Genomic DNA, 22,343 nt, shown 5'->3' with positions numbered 1-22,343 from the left:
AATTTGGTACACATTTACTACGTGACGTCTACTATCCGCTTTCAAGGGGATGATTGACCTTGAAAGTTATTCCTCTTTTTATTTTTATTTTATTTTATTTTAGAACCAACTGTCGGTAGTGGCCATGTGTACGGACGCCTTTCCCATCCCTACCACCTTCGCGGTCACTTCCCCTACCTCTTCATATCTTAAATCATTCTTGAGGCAGATTGAAGACTTAAGTGCCAGCTTAAGTGAAACATTAAAGAAAACGTAATTGCAACACAAACACTGACTTATTCAGTTTTAACGCGAAAAGATGCCGATGAAAGAAGAGAAGAAGCGGGCCGCTAGGGTGGAGAAAAGAAGAGCTGCTCAGGAAGTAGCAACCGCATCAACCTCTGAGCAAACGAATGCTAAACGTACAGAGAAAGAGGATGAAAACTAGGAATGCTCAAGTCAAGTGTACAATAATGTGCAGTGCACCGTTACTAGTAATATAATAAAATGATAAGGTCTGTCATGTGATTATATGTGAACTACTTGGGCTAGAACTTTGATCTTGGTCTTAATCGAAAGCTTATGACATATGTTCTGGAAATTCAAAAAATTGGAGGTTGCTGCCACTTTGGGAAAGTGACCTGTGCTCAAGTGTTTATTACAGCAAAGTGCTCACAAAACCAACAGACATGGTGGAAAGAAAAAGAAGACTAGCAGCATATGCTGAACGTCAAGAAAATCAGATTTGAAGACAGGACACAAGAAGGATGACATAGACAAACATTTAACACAGAAGAGATTGGCTGTTTACTAGCTTTTTAGAGTTAAAAAAAACAGTTTTACAATACCAGGTCTGTAAGGATGATGTCCAATATTGGGTGGAGTTGTTGCTGGTGTTTCTGCCAGTTCAAGTGGAGGACTTTGCCTACATGGGAGTGCTCTTTGAGGTTTCTTACATGATCCTTTATCTTTTAGTTATCTTTTAGTTACTGAAACCGTAATTAACAGTTTATAAAAATGTGTGCTTTATTTGTGGGTGTCCGTGCTCCATTTAAGAGGACAGGCAAGTAAGACTTGACCCTATGCTTAGAGCTCAAGTCTCTCACGAGTTTAGCACACAATCTGTGCTCAATAAAGACGCCACTCTGGGTACAGCAAGGGCTTTTCTCTTACCTTTAATTAGTGAGGTAATGCGTTTTTAGATTCTGCCCTTACCCTGTGAACTTTTAATTCCTTCTTTGTCTCAGTTGACTTTGCTTATCAGGCAACAATATTGTTTTAAGTTATGTCGAATTTCAAAAGTCTAGTGTATACATGATCTGTGGTTTTTGAAATAGCTATACAAGTGTCATTAGATTGCATAAATTAGAATGAACTTTTTTTCCAGTTTATTAATCCATCATAAAAATGTAATTGACACTGCCTATGCAAATCACACATGCACATAAATCTCTTCCCTTCCCTAAAAAGCTGGTTTTACATGTCTTTCCGAGAGACACAGTGAGATGCATGAACGTGTTGATGCCTGTCTGTGAGCTCCAAGGCTGGGTACAAATCTGACTGCTTCCTCGAATTAGCTAATCAGTCTTCTAACAAAGCTGACATGCAGTCAAAGCATATACTGTACGGTTTGTTAAATGATAATGAATAGGTTAAATGACAGCATAGTAATTCTTTCATATTAAATACATGACTTTGTGTAGCCAATAATTTTTAAGATTTTAAATATATTTACACTTATTGATTGATATGTTTTCCCTCTTCTAGTAGGTTTATTTAACTAACATTCACATATACAGCTTGTTCTTAAAGCCTGTGTACCTTCCTTATCCATTTCCTTAGTGTCCTTTACAATAACATGTATGCAAAAGGGATTCACACCAATGGAAGATTTGGCCAGAGGAGAAGCTGTTCATTGGCTCGGTAAAAGGAGAGCTATTCCAAAAGTTCACTCTGGATGACAACAGGCATGATGCAAAGAGTGGTTCTATCTTACAAGGAAAAGCATTCTTTAATAAGTGAACATTATTTTGTTCACAGTACAAAATATTTGGTGTCATTTTCCTTCTTTTAAAAATAAACACAGCTTTTTCTCCGAATACCACGCTTTAGACATCATACCTTTCACTATTTATTGACTGTCTCACTTGGGTGATGGGAATTGCTTAGTAGAATTCATGTTGATTTGTGTTTCTTTTAATAAGTAAATTGCACTCATTGTTATATAGGCCCACTGTTCTAATTGTTGGAGCACTTTACAATGAAATGAAATCAAGTCACACTATAAGAAAAATCTTACAGTACATAGCTTTATGCCTATAATTAGCAAATCTTAATTCCATTGATTTCCTGATCTTGACAGTTTTCTTTTAAATGATAGGCTGTAACTTAGGTTTTTCTCGTTGCCCGTTGCAGTATTTCTGAATGCACAGAAAGTGAAGCTGAAACCATCATGCAGCTGCGTAGTGAACTGAGGGACAAGGAAATGAAGCTGACAGACATTCGGCTAGAAGCCTTAAGTTCTGCTCACCAGCTTGACCAACTCCGGGAGGCAATGAACAGAATGCAGGTGAATGTTGCATTGAACCTCTCTTGTGTGCAGGCTTGACATAACAGTAGGATTTTGTCTTAGCTTCTTCTGCCATGTGTTTGCATTAGTTATATAACTTTTTAAAATGTCTGATTTGCCCAAGTGTCAAGTAAATCCTGATTGGCTAATTCATTTATGATCTTGTTGCAGGGTGAAATCGAGAAGCTAAAAGCAGAGAATGATCGGCTTAAATCGGAGACCCAAGGAAGCTGTAGTCGGGCTCAGTCCCAGCTTTCCATTTCATCATCTCCTAGGCAGTCTGTGGGTCTATCCCAGCATAGTCTGAACCTCACCGAATCCACCAGTCTTGGTATGTGCAGACAAAAAAAACACAATCTTTGGTCTTGGCTAAATGCAAGCCCTTTTTAAACTGGCACTCTTAAAATGTGCTTTAATTTGCTTGTAGACATGCTACTGGAAGACAATGGAGATGGTACCACTCGCAAAGAAGGACGGCATGTTAAGATTGTTGTCATCTTACACGATGAAGTTAAATGGAAAGAGGTGACATTTTACGTAATATAAAATTTCAAAAGCAAGATTTTGCTCTATAATACTGTTAGATTTAGTTTGTGTCTATGTATTTATATATTCATTACTCTGTGCAGTGTACAGTCCGTATGCACCAATGTGTCTGTTCTTCTCTGGTCTTTTCTGTGTCTCTTTAAAATAAGCCCATGCAGTTTCTAAGATTTTATAGCCGATTCTTAACCTTCTCTGATACTAAACAGCACTCACTAATCATCTTTTTTTCTGCTTCATTTAACGTCTTTGTTACACTTTTTAAAAGAGTTTCACGACCTTTAAGTTTGTCTTCATTTTTGTTTAGATTGGCTAAAAATTAAATCAGTTGTCTAATCATTATTAACGCTTTATTTTATATTTGTAATCCATCCAATAAACACATACACACACACACACACATATATATGTATGTGTGCATATATACTCTGTGTGTGTGTGTATATACAATATATATATATATATATATATATATATATATATATATATACACAGTGCATCTGGAAAGTATTCACAGCGCATCACTTTTTCCACATTTTGTTATGTTACAGCCTTATTCCAAAATGGATGAAATTCATTTTTTCCTCAGAATTCTACACACAACACCCCATAATGACAACGTGAAAAAAGTTTACTTGAGGTTTTTGCAAATTTATTAAAAATAAAAACTGAGAAATCACATGTACATAAGTATTCACAGCCTTTGCCCAATACTTTGTCGATGCACCTTTGGCAGCAATTACAGCATCAAGTCTTTTTGAATATGATGCCACAAGCTTGGCACACCTATCCTTGGCCAGTTTCGCCCATTCCTCTTTGCAGCACCTCTCAAGCTCCATCAGGTTGGATGGGAAGTGTCGGTGCACAGCCATTTTAAGATCTCTCCAGAGATGTTCAATCGGATTCAAGTCTGGGCTCTGGCTGGGCCACTCAAGGACATTCACAGAGTTGTCCTGAAGCCACTCCTTTGATATCTTGGCTGTGTGCTTAGGGTCGTTGTCCTGCTGAAAGATGAACCGTCGCCCCAGTCTGAGGTCAAGAGCGCTTTGGAGCAGGTTTTCATCCAGGATGTCTCTGTACATTGCTGCAGTCATCTTTCCCTTTATCCTGACTAGTATCCCAGTTCCTGCCGCTGAAAAACATCCCCGCGGTGTCTGGTTTCCTCCAAACATGACGCCTTGCATTCACACCAAAGAGTTCAATCTTTGTCTCATCAGACCAGAGAATGTTGTTTCTCATGGTCTGAGAGTCCTTCAGGTGCCTTTTGGCAAACTCCAGGCAGGCTGTCATGTGCCTTTTACTAAGGAGTGGCTTCCATCTGGCCACTCTACCATATAGGCCTGATTGGTGGATTGCTGCAGAGATGGTTGTCCTTCTGGAAGGTTCTCCTCTCTCCACAGAGGACCTCTGGAGCTCTGACAGAGTGACCATTGGGTTCTTGGTCACCTCCCTGACTAAGGCCCTTCTCCCCCGATCGCTCAGTTTAGATGGCCGGCCAGCTCTAGGAAGAGTCCTGGTGGTTTTGAATTTCTTCCACTTACGGATGATGGAGGCCACTGTGCTCATTAGGACCTTCAAAGCCACAGAAATTTTTCTGTAACCTTCCCCAGATTTGTGCCTCAAGACAATCCTGTCTTGGAGGTCTGCAGACAATTCCTTTGACTTCATGCTTGGTTTGTGCTCTGACATGAACTGTCAACTGTGGGACCTTATATAGACAGGTGTGTACCTTTCCAAATCATGTCCAATCAACTGAATTTACCACAGGTGGACTCGAATTAAGCTGCAGAGACATCTCGAGGATGATCAGGGGAAACAGGATGCCCCTGAGCTCAGTGTTGAGCTTCATGGCAAAGGCTATGAATACTTATGTACACGTGCTTTCTCAGTTTTTTTATTTTTAATTAATTTAAAAAACCTCAAGTAAACTTTTTTCATGTTGTCATTATGGGGTGTTGTGTGTAGAATTCTGAGGAAAAAAATGAATTTAATCCATTTTGGAATAAGGCTGTAACATGACAAAATGTGGAAAAAGTGATGCGCTGTGAATACTTTCTGGATGCACTGTATGTGTGTGTATATATATATATATATATATATATATATATATATATATATATATATATATATATATATATATGTGTGTATATATATATATATATATATATATATGTGTATATATATATATATATATATATATATATGTGTGTATATATATATATATATATATATATATATATATATGTGTATATATATATATATATATATATATATGTGTATATATATATATATATATATATATATGTATATATATGTATATATATATATATATATATATATATATATATATATATATATATATATATATCCTTCATATATGATGTGATGTGATAATTTTAAAACTTGAGATGTTACCTTTGCAGGAATCTAGACCACGGAAGTATCTCATTGGATGCATTGGAGTTAGTGGAAAAACTAAATGGGATGTGCTGGATGGTGTAGTGAGACGTCTTTTTAAGGTAAGGGGAAGACGTCATTATCAAGAATTTTAACAAAACTTGATACTACTGAAAATACATTATTTAATCTTTGTGAGTCATATTTGTATTCTGTATTCAACGTTATTTAGATATCTAATCTTTAAAAGTGTTTATTCATAGTAGTTTCCTATTGTTTCAAGTACCTGCCTTTGCCTACTGGCTATTGATGTGACTACTAGTATTTATTGACTACTGTTCCAGCAAGTGTTAATGATTATAACTTTTAAATAATGAACTATAAGTAATTTACCATCTGAAACTTAAATTCTATTTTTTCTGGTTAGGATGTAAAGGTTGAAAATCACATTAAGCACTTTTTATGCAGGGGTATATCATTGCATGTACAACACTTCAGTTGTTTATTGGAAACCTCGGGTGATATTTCGGCTATATAATCTCATTTTTACACAATCCTCTCCTGAATGGGTTCATAGGGTTCAGTTTTCTTTTGCAATTTTGCACTTTTGCTTCACAGGAAATTTTCCTTAGCTTCTCTTTATATTTGAATACTCTGCATTGTGCTGCTTATAGTGAAATGTTAACAGGTATCGTAAATTGAATAAAAAACAGTAGACATGATAGCCTGTGTGGAAAATTAAGGAAGGATCAATGAGAGAATCCATTGGCAGGTACATTTAAATCATTTCACAGTAACAACGTGTCGTAAACTTTATATTTCTAAGTCCTCTGTGTCTTAACCCTTTCGGCCCTGACATCCTATTACTAGTACATATATATGCAGCCATTTTTGTAAAGCACAGGTATGTTTGCAGCCGTTGGCACTGGGCGTGCTACTATTAGTGCAGACTGGAGAGACTGGCATACACTCCACAAAACACGTAAAACAAGTAGTACTGAAGGATTTGCCAGCTATTGTATAATAATAATGATCTTTTTTTTATACATTTTTGAGCTTCCTAGACACCCCAAAGTTAGAATTTCTCACATAAAAATAGAAAATCCAGGCTGAAAGGGTTAAGGAGGTATAAATAATATATTCAAAGCAAATATTGTGCCAGCTAGGTTGTAAAAAATAGCAGCTTAAATTTTTGGCCAAATGATGTTGAATATTACTATTATGTCTGTTCACTGAGAAGGGCATTTTATTATGTAGCACTTCCCCACATAAAATGAGACCTTCCTGTAAATTATGCTGTCCAATAGCTAGCCATAAATTTCAGTCCAGTGTCTTTCAAATCAGTTTGATTGTGTAGTGTAAATCTTTTAAAAGGAGTATGCTGAAAGTTATGACTAATGGTGACTCTGATGTTAGGGATCTGTATTGGCAATTGGAAGGTTGTGGTTCGAATCCCGTAATTGGCAATAGGAATTCTGCTCTATTGGGCCCTTGAGCAAAGCCCTTAACTTGCAATTACTGAGCGCTTTGAGTACTGAGAAAATCGCCATATAAATGCAAAAAATTATTATTATAACACAATAATAACATGTAAAAATCCTTAAGATGATCTAAGTATTGCCAGAGGAACGTTAAGCAGATCAGGCCCTAGAGTCTGATTATTCGTTTACTGTTTATGATCTGTACTAATAAAAGGCAAAGCCCTCACTGACTGACTGACTCACTCACTCACTCACTCATCACTAATTCTCCAACTTCCCGCGTAGGTAGAAGGCTAAAATTTGGCAGGCTCCTGCCATACAACTTACTTACAAAAGTTAGGCAGGTTTCATTTCTACACGTAATGGTCATAACTGGAACCTATTTTTCTCCATATACTGTAATGGACTTCAGCTCGATGCCTGTGGGGGGCGGAGTTCCGTGTCACATCGTCACGCCTCCCACGTAATCACGTGAACTGACTGTGAACAGATGCGTAGAAAAAAGGAAGAGCTCCAAACAGCGCTGTAGAAAAACGCATACAAGCTTATTCATAAGTGTAGCTACTGCAGAAACAAAGCACGGTGTAAACCGTAAGTTTAAATTAAGTTTATGGACACGCTTCCGCTGCCGTTTGTCATGCCTTCATCGAATACTTTGTTTGTGAGATACAAGTTTAATGAGAAGACACGAGGTATAAACGAGACTTTGGATCACTTTGTAACGGAGTTATAATTGCTGTAGCGAGAAACTTTTAAGTGCCGGGCCTTATCAATCAATCAATCAACATTTATTTATATAGCACATATTCATACAAAAAAATGTAGCTCAAAGTGCTTTACAAAATGAATAGAAAAATAGAAGACACAATAAAAAATAAACATAAGTCAACATTAATTAACATAGAATAAGAGTAAGGTCCGATGGCCAGGGTGGACAGAAAAAACAAAAAAAAAACTCCAAAAGCTGGAGAAAAAAATAAAATCTGTAGGGGTTCCAGACCAAGAGACCACCCAGTCCCCTCTGGGCATTCTACCTAACATAAATCATCATATTTTCATGGAAGGACCTGATGATGATGGTCACGTAGACTTCTGGCTTTCAGTCCATCATTGTTGGAGCATCATGATGCTTTGAGTAGGTGGTGGTGGCGCAGGCCGCCACCACAAAGAAACCGGAAAAAGAAACAGAAGAGAGAGTAGGGGTCAGTACGGATTTTAGAGCCACCATGAATAGTTATTATGAAGAATTGAACATACAGAGTATCAGGATTATGTTAAAGTGAAGTTATAAAAAGGCCATGTTAAAGTAATGTGTTTTCAGCAGTGTTTTAAATTGCTCCACTGTATTTGCCTGGCGAATTCCTATCGGCAGGCTATTCCAGATTTTAGGTGCATAGCAGCAGAAGGCCGCCTCACCACTTCTTTTAAGTTTAGCTTTTGGAATTATAAGGAGACACTCATTTGAAGATCTAAGGTTACGATTTGGAATATAACGTGTCAGGCATTCCGATATATAAGATGGAGCGAGATTATTTAAGGCTTTATAAACCATAAGCAGTATTTTAAAGTCAATCCTGAATGACACAGGCAACCAGTGTAGTGACATCAAAACTGGAGAAATGTGTTCGGATTTTCTTTTCCCAGTTAGGATTCTAGCAGCTGCATTCTGCACTCGTTGCAAATGATTTATGTCTTTTTTGGGTAGTCCTGAGAGGAGTGCGTTACAGTAATCTAGTCTACTGAAAACAAAAGCGTGAATTAATTTCTCAGCATCTTTCAATGATATAAGAGGTCTAACTTTAGCTATGTTTCTTAAATGAAAAAATGCTGTCCTAGTGGTCTGATGAATATGCGATTTAAAATTCAGATTACAGTCAACGGTTACCCCTAAATTTTTTACTTCCGTCTTAACTTTTAATCCTAGTGCATTAAGTTTATTTCTGATAACCTTAGCTAACATTAAATAATGCCGTGGACATCGCAACATCACAAAAGAGAGCAGCTCACGTGAACTGACTGAACGCAGTACGAGTGATCACTTCCATGCATCAAACCTGTTCAAAAAACGCATAAAACAATTTTTTTTACATTTTTTTTTAATTAATTTTATTACAATCCATACAAAGCAATCAAGTTTTTACAAAAAGAAAAACTGAGTTAAGAACAGATCGATCCTCACCCCTGAGAGAGAGAGTAAGCCGAACGGCGTTAAACTTAAGGCTTGTAAACATACCTAAATTAATAAATTCTCTGTGCTTTATGAAGTTATTTTAAAATATTACTGATTAGATCCTGCCATGTTTTGAAAAAAGTCTGTACGGATCCTCTAACTGAGTATTTGATTTTTTCCAATTTCAAATAATATAACACATTACACAATTGACAAGGTAGGAAAAGAATATGCTCCGAGCTGAGCTCCACAACTAACGCGGTCTTGCGGAAGCAACTTCGTCATGCTGCCACCAAATACTCACAGAAAAATCCACAAGTCAATACACACACTGTCTGTAGAGTTTCTCCACACTCAATGTATTCCTCGCATCCCCGTTATACCCTCTGATCTCCCATTTCAATTCAAATGCCTCCAATTTCCAGTAAGGCTCTGCTTCGCGATGACGAGTAATAAGTCTCAGGGACAGACCCTATAAAAGGTTGCCATTGATTTCAGGCAAGATTGCTTTTCTCCTGGACAACTGTACGTTGCATTCTCAAGAGTGAGCTCGTGCAGCTTCGTCATATTACAACCGGAGTGCTGAACTGACAATGTGCTATATAAAGAGAATTATAACAATCGTAATAAACAAATAATAAAACAGCGGAAAACCCGTGGATTAAATAAAAAGGCAGCTTCCGTGGCGAAGCAAGGATAAAGGTTGGCCTTATATGTCGTTCGTTTATAAAACAGTGGAGAACCTGTGTAAAGGCTGCTTCACAAAAAACCAGCGGAGCGTCTTATATGAGCAGGCAGTCAGCTAAAGAAGGGAATCAATAAATATCTATAATCGTAATAAACGAACAAAAAATAGCGTACAAGCCGCGGATTAAATAAAGGAAATGGGTTACTGAACAGTAAAGTAAGTCTCAAATAGCTACACAATAACTATAGCAATCGTAATAAACGAACAATAAAACAGTACAGAACCGCGAAGCAAGGAGAAACGACGGCCTTATATGGCGTTCGTTTATAAAGCAGTAGAGAAGCTGTGTGAAGGCAGCTACACAATAAAACAGAAGAGTGCCACACTCTGAATGTGTTCCTCGCGTCACCATTATACCCTCTGATCTCCCATTTCAATTCAAATTCCTCAAATTTCCAGTAAGGCTCTGCTTTGTGATGACAATTAATAAGTCTCAGGGACAGACCCTACACAAGGTTGCCATTGATTTGAGGCAACATTACTTTTCTCCTGGACAAAACTATATGTTGCATTCTCAAGAGTAAACTCAGTGCACAACTTGGTCATATTACAGCCGGACTGCTGAACTGACAACGTGGTATACAAAGAGATCTTTAACAGATAGTTATTGGTATATTTTCCCTCAGTTTAAAAAGGTTTTCTTTTCTTCTTAATAAAAATTTAAAAGCAGTTCTTTGTCGCTGCGAAGTGCGGGGATTTTGCTATATACTATCTATCTATCTATCTATCTATCTATCTATCTATCTATCTATCTATCTATCTATCTATCTATCTATCTATCTATCTATCTATCTATCTATATATATATATATATATATATATATATATATATATATATATATATATATATATATATATATATATATATATATATATATATATATATATATATGTGTATATATATGTATATATGTATGTATGTGTATATATATACAGTATATGTATGTACGAGGTGTGGCAGAAAAGTAATGAGACTGATTTTTTATTTACCAAAGTTTTTATTTTTTTCAAACATCAATGTTATCCCCTTCAAAGTAGTTCCCTTGGGCAGCTACACACCGATGGAGACGTTGTTCCCACTGTTGGTAGCAGCGCTGGAAGTCTTCAACTGGTATGGTCTTCAGCATGTCCTTTACACTCTTTTGGATGTTTTCTAAAGTCCCGAAATGACGTCCTTTGAGGACATTTTTCAGTTTAGGAAAAAGAAAAAAGTCACACGGACTGAGGTCAGGTGAATAAGGGGGCTGGGGAACCACAGGAATGCCTTTTAAGGTCAAAAAGTCTGTTATGGAGAGGGCAGTTTTTCGGCACCATTTTGGCACAGACCTTTCGCATGTGCAAATGTTCAGTCAAAATTTGATGAACGGTAAATCTGTTCAAATTTAATTGTTCACTCAACATTCTTAATGTTAAACGACAGTCTGATCTCACAAGAGTGTTCACACATTCGATGTTTTCATTGGTTTTCAAAGCTGAAGTCCTCCCTGAACGGTGTTCATCTTCAACGTGTTTTCTGCCTTCCAAAAATGATTTGTGCCAGCGAAAAACTTGAGCTCAGGATAAAGAATGTTCTCCATAGGCCTGTTTTAACTTTTCAAACGTCACACTTGCCGTTTAATGGCACAACGTTGCTCCAAATTCAGCTGTTCCATTTTGCGTGACGCACAACCAAAAACACAACTTCGCTAATAGCAGTCACAAAAATCACGTAGTTAACGGAAGGAGTTGAAACTCGCACTGAGCTATGGGAGGGTACTGATACACGTGCTCTATCAAGGACAACAGCGCAGCATTGCCAGATCGCTTGCAGTGTTGCCAGTCTCATTACTTTTCTGCCACACCTCGTATGTGTATATATATATGTATATATGTATGTATGTGTGTATATATATATATATATATATGTATGTGTGTGTATATATATATATGTATGTGTGTGTATATATATATGTATATGTATGTGTGTGTGTATATATACATATATATATGTATGTGTGTGTATATATAATATATATATGTATGTGTGTGTATGTATGTATGTATATGTGTGTATGTATGTGTATATATATATATGTGTGTGTGGGTATGTGTGTATATATATGTAGATATGTATATATGTAGATATGTATATATGTAGATGTTTATATATGTGTGTGTGTATATATATTGTGGAAAACGTACCCCCAAACACAGACAGACCGACACCAGAATATCCAAAACACACTTCTTTTATTTTGAGTTCTTTAAGCACCACAATGCCTTCTCTCACTAACTCTCTTTCCTTTTGTCTTTGTCGTCTTCTTCTTCCTCGTTCTCTCTCTCTCTCTTGACCTCCTCCTCACAAGCTTTGTCTCCTTCCTCCCAACTCTGGCTTGTCTACTGGAAGGAGGCGGCCCCTTTTATTATGACCCGGATGAGCCCCAGGTGCTCTCCCTGACGTCACTTCCTGGTGTGGCGGAAGTGTCATGAAAGCACCTGGAAGCACTCTGGGTCTTCTCAGAATTATTTCCGGCAGCACTTCCTGGTGTGGCGGAAGTGCTGCCATCCAGGATTCCCTCATAGTCCGGGCGCCCCCTGGCGGTGGCCACGTCCTCTCACGAGCGTCCCAGCTCCCTCCTTGTGGCCCCCAAATAGACCCGGGCAGCTGCTCTCTCGTGGCCGAGGATTAACATTGTCCACGTCGGGGACTATCCATGCGCCCGGCCGGGCAGTGTCCCGCTCATCTGTGATATATATATATATATATATATATATATATATATATATATATATATATATATATATATATATATATATATATATATATATGACAGCAACACTCATAACAGTGACAAAACAATTACATTGAAAATCATGTTACGTTAGTTTTTAAACTGTTTCCTTTTCTTTTTCTTAACTTCTTTAACACACTACTTCTCCGCTGCGAAGCGCGGGTATTTTGCTAGTATAATAATAAAATACAGCAGACTATAGGGTAAGGTTGTAGTGTAAAATGAACTAATACCTAGCAGCAGTTAATGTGTCCCATTATTTTTTTTCCAGGAATATATCATTCATGTTGATCCATTAAGCCAGCTGGGTTTGAACTCTGACAGTGTTGTGGGCTACAGCATCGGAGATATACATCGCACAAATGGAGCTGAAACCCCTGAACTCTTACCATGTGGCTATCTTGTGGGAGAAAACACAACCATAACGGTCTCCTTGAAAGGTAACAAAGAGAATTAGCATGCTCGTTTACTCGTCAGTGACTCAGGGACAGGGTAGGGTGTAGATAGGTTAAAGAACTTTAGAGACACTATTTTTTTCCTTTGAGAAAGAATCTTAGTCCAAAATTCATGTAATGTTCTCTGTGATTAACAAGTCAGTAGACTGGTTACATACATTTTCAAAATACCCATCCATCTGTTTTGTAAACCTGCTTATCCTAAACAGCTAGAACCTATCCCTGCAAGCATCGGGTGCAAGGCAAGAAGAACATCCAGACAGTCCATCACATGGTGAACACACACAGACACATACACACTATTGACAGTTTCACTACCCTGCCCGCCTTTGAACCGTAGGAAGAAATCAGAGCACCTGGAGAAAAGCCACTCTAGTACGGGGAGAACATGCAAACTCCTCGCAGAGATTACCCGGGACGTAAACCCCTCTCTCCTTATTGTGAGGTAGCTCCGCGACCACTGCACCACCGTCCTGCCCGTTATGTCAGTACTAATTACCGAAGTAGATTAGATGTAGGTTTCAGAGCCACTTCTGTCTGTTCATCCTAATATACAATATGTTTCGTATAATTAATGTTTTTGTCCATTTCTGTATTGACTGCTCTTAATAATAAATATTTAACGGTAATTGCCCATCAGTAATGAAGGTGTTGGTTCTACATCCTAATAGTTGACCTCAGTTCTCCGTGACTGAAAAGTCATACAATTAGGAAGAAAAACATTAGAAAAATTGCACAATGTGTGTTAGATCAAGGTAGGTGGAATATGAAATTGAGACATTAGTCATCACTCTTTACAATCAATGCCTCTTTCATATTTTGCAGCCTCCTTGTCTGGGGCCAAATTGTCCTTCATGGAAACATTAAGTGCAGTTTGGGAAGTAACATGTTATTCATTGCAGGGTACAGTCTTACACACATCTCCACTCCTACAGACGGGGCCAGTTTAGAATTGCCAAACCTTCACTTTTTTATAGATGTAGGAGAAAAACAGGAATACTCAAAGGAAATTATGCAGATTCAGAGAAAATGTGCGTCCTCCAGACAGACAGACAGACAGACAGACGGTAAGGTAGGTTTCAAATTAATTCTGCTGAAGCAATGAGGCTGTAGCGCTGGCTACTGTGACACAGCGCTGCACATACAAGATACAATATTATATATAATGTATATAGACAGTAGTATATTAATATACTTGTATTAATACATTTATATTAGTATGTGATTAAACCCCAAATAGGTTGGCCTGAATTTGTATAATGCACTTTTGAAGACAAATCCCGTTTCTGTATTACTGCCATTATAGCAGCATTAGGGAATGTCTTGTGGAGAACTGTCAGACCTGTTCCTGTAGTAGAGTGGAAGTTTTGAGAATATTTTGAAACAATCGAATATTTTTAATATAAGAAAAATAAAATTAAACAAAAACTTGATAGAAATATTACAATTATTATTAGGCAATGCATGTCAGGATAGATGTTGCTTTTAAAGCAAGTTTGTCAAATGGGAGATGGAGACACAATCAAAAACTAGAAGAAGAAGAGTAGAGCAGCTTTAAAAGCAACCATTTGATTTGGAAAAACACAAATGGTTTATCACAGGTGTCAAAACCCAACATTGCGAAGTGAGTCATCCGCAAAGCACAAATTCTTAGATGCAGGATTAGCATCATATTTCCTTCAGAAAGTGCTTAAAGCACAAATTGCCACCTTTGTAACAGACGAAGTTCAAAGTTCAAATTTCTGTGTGAAGGACTGGCGTCACATTTCTTACAGATGTAGAAACTGACATCCAAATGCTGAGACTAGGATAGTTGATTGTATAGCATAATAAGATGTTCCACTTATATACACACGATATGAAGATCATTTTTGAAGGCTTATCAGATGTAGACAAAAAGACTCCTTTCTTCATTGGCATCAGCGTGTGGATGACTGATAATTGCTAGCAGCTGTGCATGAACATTTCTGAAGTGCTCCTGCTGGGATCTTCAGCTCAACTCGGAAAATTTGGCCCTTTTAATAGACCTTGGATCCTGCAACTTTTTATTGTCCACTATTAAACTGCCCTAGGCACATAGATTAAAACCACTCTAGGTTTTAAAAATCGTATAACTACAGATGCAAACTACATAGGAAATACTGTGAAATTCTGACCCTTCATCTTTTTCACCCACACAGAACAGTTTTGTCACACCTTGATCTCCTATCAAATTACAGCAGTTCACATTTCAAATTCCTTCTTGAGTGATGTTTCAATAGATTACTACTAGTACAAAATACTAATGACATAATAATGACGCTGACAATGCAGTGAACTAGTCCTCTCTGAACCTAATCAGCTCCACTGGTTTTTCAATGACATTGTCTTAACTTTAGAAATCTGCTGCTGATTCACATTACTTTTAATTCTGACTCCCCGGATTTGCCATTGTCGTCACCACACTTCTAACAGTTTCTGTGTATGCAGCTCTCGGTGAACCCACAAGTAGTTTTGACATTTTCTCTTTGTGTGTCTCTCTGACTTTCATTGTAAGTCTTGTTTGTGAAGCTCGATTGGTGATCACACTTAAAACTTACCCATTCTTTCTTGCATTTTAATTGGTTGATCCTAAACTTTGATTCTTCTATGAGCCCTTGTCACATTTCCTTGTCTTTTGTCATATTTTGAAGGATCATTTGATCATGTGAGGGGACAATATAAAGTGAAGATTAATGGTTGGCTGACTTCGCCTTTTCTATAAGAAGAGTACACGACTTGCTGCACAAATGTGCGCAGCCAAATATCCACACAGAAGCAGAGCAAAGCTTGAATTCTTGTTAGAATGGTTGATATTCCCTTTCCTTTAAAGGCAGTGCAAAGCATGAGTTGATGAGTTGCCTTTCCTTCTTCGCTTGCAAATAGTCTGGATTTTTTCACTCACCTTGTTCTGTATCCCAAAACTGACTCGGCAGCTGTCTTTCTCAGCACTATTGTTATAAATACTTACTTCATTTGTGAATTTCCATGTTTGTATGGTAGACCTCGGAAGACCAGGTACATCGCAGAAGAATAGAATGCACTTGTGAAGGTTATTTGTAGCTCAAAGCACCCTCTATATGTGGAACAAAATAAATAAAAGTGTGGTTCAGAACTGCTGGCTTAATTTGTTTAAGCCACGAGGCATCATTGATTTGGAAAATGTATGTGAATTGAAACAAATAAGCCATGTTGGACTGAAGGGCTTGCAGTTATCAAAACATTTCCTTGTCTCCTTGTTTTTATCAGGCTGTATTCATTTTGTTTTGTGCATATTAGCTTGTTACACTTGTTTTCATTGCTTTTCACAGAATCAGTTGTTTAACTTTAATGGTATGTCTTTAAGTCTTTAATGAACCTCAGTGTGAACAGGGAACGTAATTCAGTTAAACTAGTAAAAGAAGACAAGTGTCAGCATGAAATTTAAAACCTGTTGAGCTCACGCCACACACTGTGAGTGCAGTATGCCTGCCAAATAAGCTGTACTGTTCTGGAGCATGAAAGGGAGATAGTGAAGAAGTCACAGGCATGCTTCTGCAAATTGAGATTAGATTGTATCACCCTCTACTGGATTACTTTGTAAGATACAGTATGTCTGCTTTTGCCTATATACATTTATTATGTGTGTGTGTGGATGTATATGAAAAAAATCGGGAGCATGAGTCACATTTTTTTTATACGAGGATGGTTGCTGCTGCCTAGAAGTCAAAGAATACACTGCTATATAGTGCATTTTTCATTTGTAGATACAGAAATTTCACATTACAGTAACAATACAAAGCACAATACAGTACTGGCAGCACCATCACTTGTATACAATATACACGAGATACACATGTTGCAGTCACCGCATCCTGTTATGTCTGCTATGTCCCGTTCTGACCCGTCCCGTTATAACCATATGGAATCGTCTACTGTATGTTATCAGACATTGCCCAAACCGATGTTATGCAGCACATGTATGTATGTAAAAATTATGAAGGAATTGCACAGATGTTGCATTGATATTAAGTAAATGAAGTTTGTTAGTTAGCAATGATGGATGGATTAAAAGGCAGAAGTCTATGTGACCATCATCATCAAGTCCTTCCATGAGAACCCTAAATCCAAAGAGGACTGTTTCATTTATGTTAGGTAGAATGCCCTATGAGGGGACTGGGCGGTCTCATGGTCTGGAATCCCTACAGATTTTATTTTTTTCTCCAGCCGTCTGGAGTTTTTTTGTTTTTTCTGTCCCCCCTGGCCATTGGACCTTACTCTTATTCTATGTTAATTAATGTTGACTTATTTTGTTTTCTTACTGTGTCTTTTATTCTTCTATTCTTCATTATGTAAAGCACTTTGAGCTACTGTTTGTATGAAAATGTGCTATATAAATAAATGTTGTTGTTTGTTGTTGATGGTTGAGTAAGTTTGGAGAAACAATCCCAGATATACAGAAGAAAAAAAGTAATCAAGAAAGCCCCATTCTAAGTTGAAACAACTGCTAAGATGTTAAACTTGCTTCATTAAGATTGCTATGCTTCAGAACGTTGATCATAGAAATCACCACCCTGCAGAGGGAAGGTACTAGAGAACCCCTCTATCTGTTAACTAAAGTAGCCGGCACTTAGGTGGTCCTATAAACTGTGTATTTCTGTTTTGGTGTGCATTGACATTTAGAGCTGTCAAGAGACTGCATCATATATCGGCCTTTTCTGTTTAATGCTGACCCCCTGAACCTATTTATTTGTTTCCCCTTGTAGGAGCAAGTTAGTGATCTTAGAATTAAGTGAGTTTGGTGTAGTGGTCACTTACAGACCCCTCTCAGCAGTCAGTTAGAAACTATTTAATTTGTGATGGTTATTGAAGATGAGATGACAGAGATGATTATTTATATTAATTTACTCCCTCTTTAAGAGTTAACAACTGTAATTACTTTTGTATTTTTAGGCATTTCTGCGCATAGCCAAGATAGCCTGGTGTTTGAAACGCTCATCCCTAAACCCATGATGCAGAGATACGTGACTCTTATGTTGGAACACAGACGCATCATTCTGTCAGGGCCGAGTGGCACTGGGAAGACCTACTTAGCCAATCGGTTAGCAGAGTATGTGGTTTTAAAAGAGGGCAGAGAGCTTACAGATGGCATCATCGCTACATTCAACGTAGACCATAAATCCAGTAAGGTGAGAGAGACTCATATGGCCCAGCAGTCTTGTTTATCCTACTTATTTTGCAATTTGTTATTTGTTACATTGCGCCTGTTGTTGCTATTCTAGTGTACTGAAGCATTTTTATAGATTTTTCAGCTTGCTCACATTTTTCTAAAGTAAAAAATGTATCACCATTGTTCTGTCATATAATGTTGTATTATTATTATTATTTACATATCTTCCTTCCTCCTACCCAAATCATGCTGTTTTAAAAATAAATGCACAAGCATTGTTCTTTCTTCTGAGGAAACTACCACTTGGTGCCTCCAAACCAATCTCAGGTTGAATGTTTGACAAAAGGTAGAGTCCATTTCAGTTATTTTGTGGAGAAGGGATGCAGGCCTCAGTATTTTTGATTTACATCAAATATGATTGAGAGATTAGAGCAAACAGATTTCCTTCCTACACAATGCATTGCCACCGGTTGGCAATAATGTTTACTGACCCCAAAATCAAGCAGAGTTTGTAGCTATCAAACTTGAATAAGGTGGCACTTGAAAGTGGACAGAGCACAGTGCTGAATATTCCATTGTAACAGAAGGTCATAAAATATAACAGAATAAAAATAAACAATGGCATAAAAACTCAATTTTTCTGTAATTTAGGCTCTGCATGCTGCTGACGAGACAGTTAACGCACTGCCGGCTTAATGTTTAACTATCAATACACTTCACTATAGATCAAGTCATCTACACCAAGGCTAAACACTGGTATTGCTAGGTTAAAATACAAAGGCAGATGTTAAACGACTGAGCTACAAATCAAAGATTTGAGGGTTTTTTTTTTATTTTATTGGAGGAAAATAACATTGCATACAGTCGAAGTCGAACTTATATAGCAAGAAAAAAATTTCATATAATCAAGTTGAACTTGACAAAACAGAATTCAGCCCCCAAAGACTTGATTTTGATGAGTCTGAGAACGTAAAGTTCACAGCAGTCAAGCGATCAAATTTGTGACGCATTGCTGCCTAGGAAAAGAGTCATATTTTATATTTTGTGCCACTTTTTGTTCAGTTCATTTTTATAATATACATTTTTATTATGCAAACCACATACATTAACAACATAAAAGCAATTTTTATTCAAATCATTTTTTATTATTTAGATTTATATTATGTATAAAACATGCATTAAAAATGCATATAATAAGTTTCTAAGAATGTGTGCTATGGTGCAGACTAGTTTGGATGGGGGCCTTCTAAGAAATTTCGGAGTGGTGTTATGTATTTGAAATCAGAGAGAGTTGGGAAAATGGAGAAGGGAAGATAGAGGATTAAAGATTAATAGAAAGAAGACAGAATATATGAGGTTTAATGATGATCAGGATTCAGAAGTTAGCCTAAAGGGAGAGCTGTTGAAGATTACCGGATACATTCAAATTTCTAAGATCAGTGGTAACTCGAGATGAATAACTAGATGCTGAGACAAACTACAGAATGAAGTGTGAATGGAACAATTAGAAGAAAGTGTCAGGAATATCATGTGATCGAAGAATTAAGGTGAAGGTTCAAGTCAAGGCTTTTAAGACAGTAGTCAGTCCATGATGTATAGACCTGAGACATGATCAGTAAAAGGGAGTGCAGGAGAAGAAGTTTGATGTGAAAACATGAGAATGTTGAAGTGGAGGTGTGGAGTTACAAAAAAGGACAGAATAAGAACTGAGACAATCAGAGGTACAAAAACGTGGGAGAGATTTCTAAGAAAGTACAGGAAAGTAGAGTGAAGTGTTATGGACATGTGATAAGGAGTGGCAGTGAATATGTGGGCAAAAGAATGATGGGAGTGGAAGTCCAGGGGAAGAGAAAGGGAGGGAGGCCAAAGTGGAGGTGGATGGATAAAGTAAAAGGAGATCTGAAGGAAAAGGGTCTGATTGGCAAGGAGGTGCAGGACCGAGCTGTTTGGAGAAGGCTGATCAAGAACTTCAACCCCACATTGAAGAGAGAAAAGATGAAGAAGAAGAAGTGTGAAAGCTTTTTGAATTCCTCTGTCAAATGAAGCCTTTCATAAGTGCTCATGTTGGCACTACCTGCTTACTTAATAAACTGTTCTTTTTAATAACAGACTGGGTTTGCCTAAATGTCTTGTTTATTCAAACTCCCAGTCAGTAAATTTAGATTTTCATTCTTTATTGTTGCCTTTGCATATTTATACCTCAATATGGCTGTCTGGCTTTTACAGTAAATTTAAAAGTATTTCTGTTTATTAGTATTTCATTTTGCATAATGTACGTTTGATCAGTATCTAGGTGGTATTTAAAATGTGTATTGATTAATTTGTTCCGGGCACTCTTTTTTCACTGCTTGTATTGACAAGCCAGCGTTTGTGATTTTTGCTTCCATCAAATTATTAATCATGAAATGATATCCAAAGCAAAAAAATCTAAATGAGCCCTGATTAAACTTTTCAGTTTCTTTACGTTTCTCCTTCCTCTTGAGCCCAAGGCAGAGTGGGAAACGACTCTTGAGGAACAAATGATAACAAACGGTGAAGTCACAGTCTGGGCCAGGCTGGGATTATCAGATTACATTTTGAATCCTTTTAAAATAAAGTTTGTCTAGATTTTGTCATTATTAAATATGGATATAGTTATCATTATGTGTTATCCTTGTTTTATTTGCTATGAGTCACTTAAAATAACCAAACCGGAAGACCGTACTTCCCTGCTAGTATATGTATTAACTTCAGTAATATATGTTGGCTGAAGGCTTTTTGTGCATCTTCAACTGTTACAACCAACCTTTCCTGTCTTATTTAACATCCAAGGAGCTGCGGCAGTACCTTTCAAATCTAGCCGACCAGTGCAACACTGAGAGCCAGGCAGTCGACATGCCCCTTGTCATCATCCTTGATAATCTCCACCATGTCAGCTCTCTGGGGGAGATTTTCAATGGCCTCTTAAACTGCAAGTACCACAGGTGGTAAGTATCTGTTGTTTTTCTGTCCATGCTTTGGGAATGATTAATAGCATTAGGGAATGCATATTGAGTCATTTCAAATACAAAGTGTGCAGAAATCATAAAGGTGTATTTTTTTTAACCTTCTTATACTGAAGATCAGATTTCAGGGTCACGCTCAGGCTGCTCATTCATGTTTCAGATTCAGTCATATCAGTGTTTGAATCAGCATGATATTGCTGTGGAGAAATATGAATCATGACTCGTGGTTTTCTGCATAAACACTACAGAGAATGCTTATTGGAAATACAGAATCACACCAGTTACATGGGTCTGCAGAACTTGTTTAATTCTAAATGTTTACTTTTATTTGCATTCCTAAACACAATGAAAAAATATATGATTAGAATGTTTCCATTAAATTAAAATTTAGCAAAGTATACAATTTAACATGATAATATGTAGTCAATGTAATATTCTGAATATGTCAGAGCAACAATACATATTCCATCCATCCATTATCCAACCCGCTATATCCTAACTACAGGGTCACGGGGATCTGCTGGAGCCAATCCCAGCCAACACAGGGCGCAAGGCAGGAAATAAACCCCAGGCAAGGCTCCAGCCCACCGCAGGGCACACACACACACACACACACCCACCAAGCACACACTAGGGACAATTTAGAATCACCAATGCACCTAACCTTCATGTCTTTGGACTGTGGGAGGAAACCCACGCAGACACGGGGAGAACATGCAAACTCCACGCAGGGAGGACCCAGGAAGTGAACCCAGGTCTCCTAACAGCAAGGCAGCAGCGCCACTGCGCCACCATGCCACCCACACTACATATTCTCTGACTTATATTTAACTTTACTTTATTCATCCAAAACTTTGTTTGATGGCTTGTCATTTGTACACTTTTCTTAAAGTGTCCCTCTGTTGTCTGCCATCATACTGATGTTCCTCATACATTCTTTCCATGTCCTTGGCATCTTGATGGAATCTTTCACCTTGCTCCTCATTTAATGCTCCAAGATTTTCAGGGAAAAATTCCGCAAATCCAAAAAAGTGAACTTTGAGACTTGTGTAACAACCCAACTACTTAAACTTAACTGA

General features: G+C 37.5%; 1 protein-coding gene across 11 annotated transcripts in view; it reads left to right on the top strand.

The window, feature by feature from the left end:
- The window catches only part of nav2a (neuron navigator 2a), a 797,383-nt gene that overhangs the window by 763,145 nt on the left and 11,895 nt on the right, over positions 1-22,343 (top strand). For all 11 annotated transcript variants that reach the window (XM_039749336.1, XM_039749362.1, XM_039749403.1 and 8 more), the window contains 7 exons: positions 2,395-2,548; positions 2,720-2,879; positions 2,976-3,073; positions 5,515-5,610; positions 12,930-13,098; positions 18,064-18,299; positions 21,092-21,246. In XM_039749336.1, coding sequence (XP_039605270.1) covers positions 2,395-2,548; positions 2,720-2,879; positions 2,976-3,073; positions 5,515-5,610; positions 12,930-13,098; positions 18,064-18,299; positions 21,092-21,246 — 1,068 coding nt within the window. The remainder of the gene's footprint in view (positions 1-2,394; positions 2,549-2,719; positions 2,880-2,975; positions 3,074-5,514; positions 5,611-12,929; positions 13,099-18,063; positions 18,300-21,091; positions 21,247-22,343) is intronic.

Source organism: Polypterus senegalus, chromosome 1 (assembly GCF_016835505.1).
Source record: "Polypterus senegalus isolate Bchr_013 chromosome 1, ASM1683550v1, whole genome shotgun sequence".
In the NCBI taxonomy this organism is placed as follows: domain Eukaryota; kingdom Metazoa; phylum Chordata; class Cladistia; order Polypteriformes; family Polypteridae; genus Polypterus; species Polypterus senegalus.
This window is presented reverse-complemented; position numbering and strand designations above follow the sequence as displayed.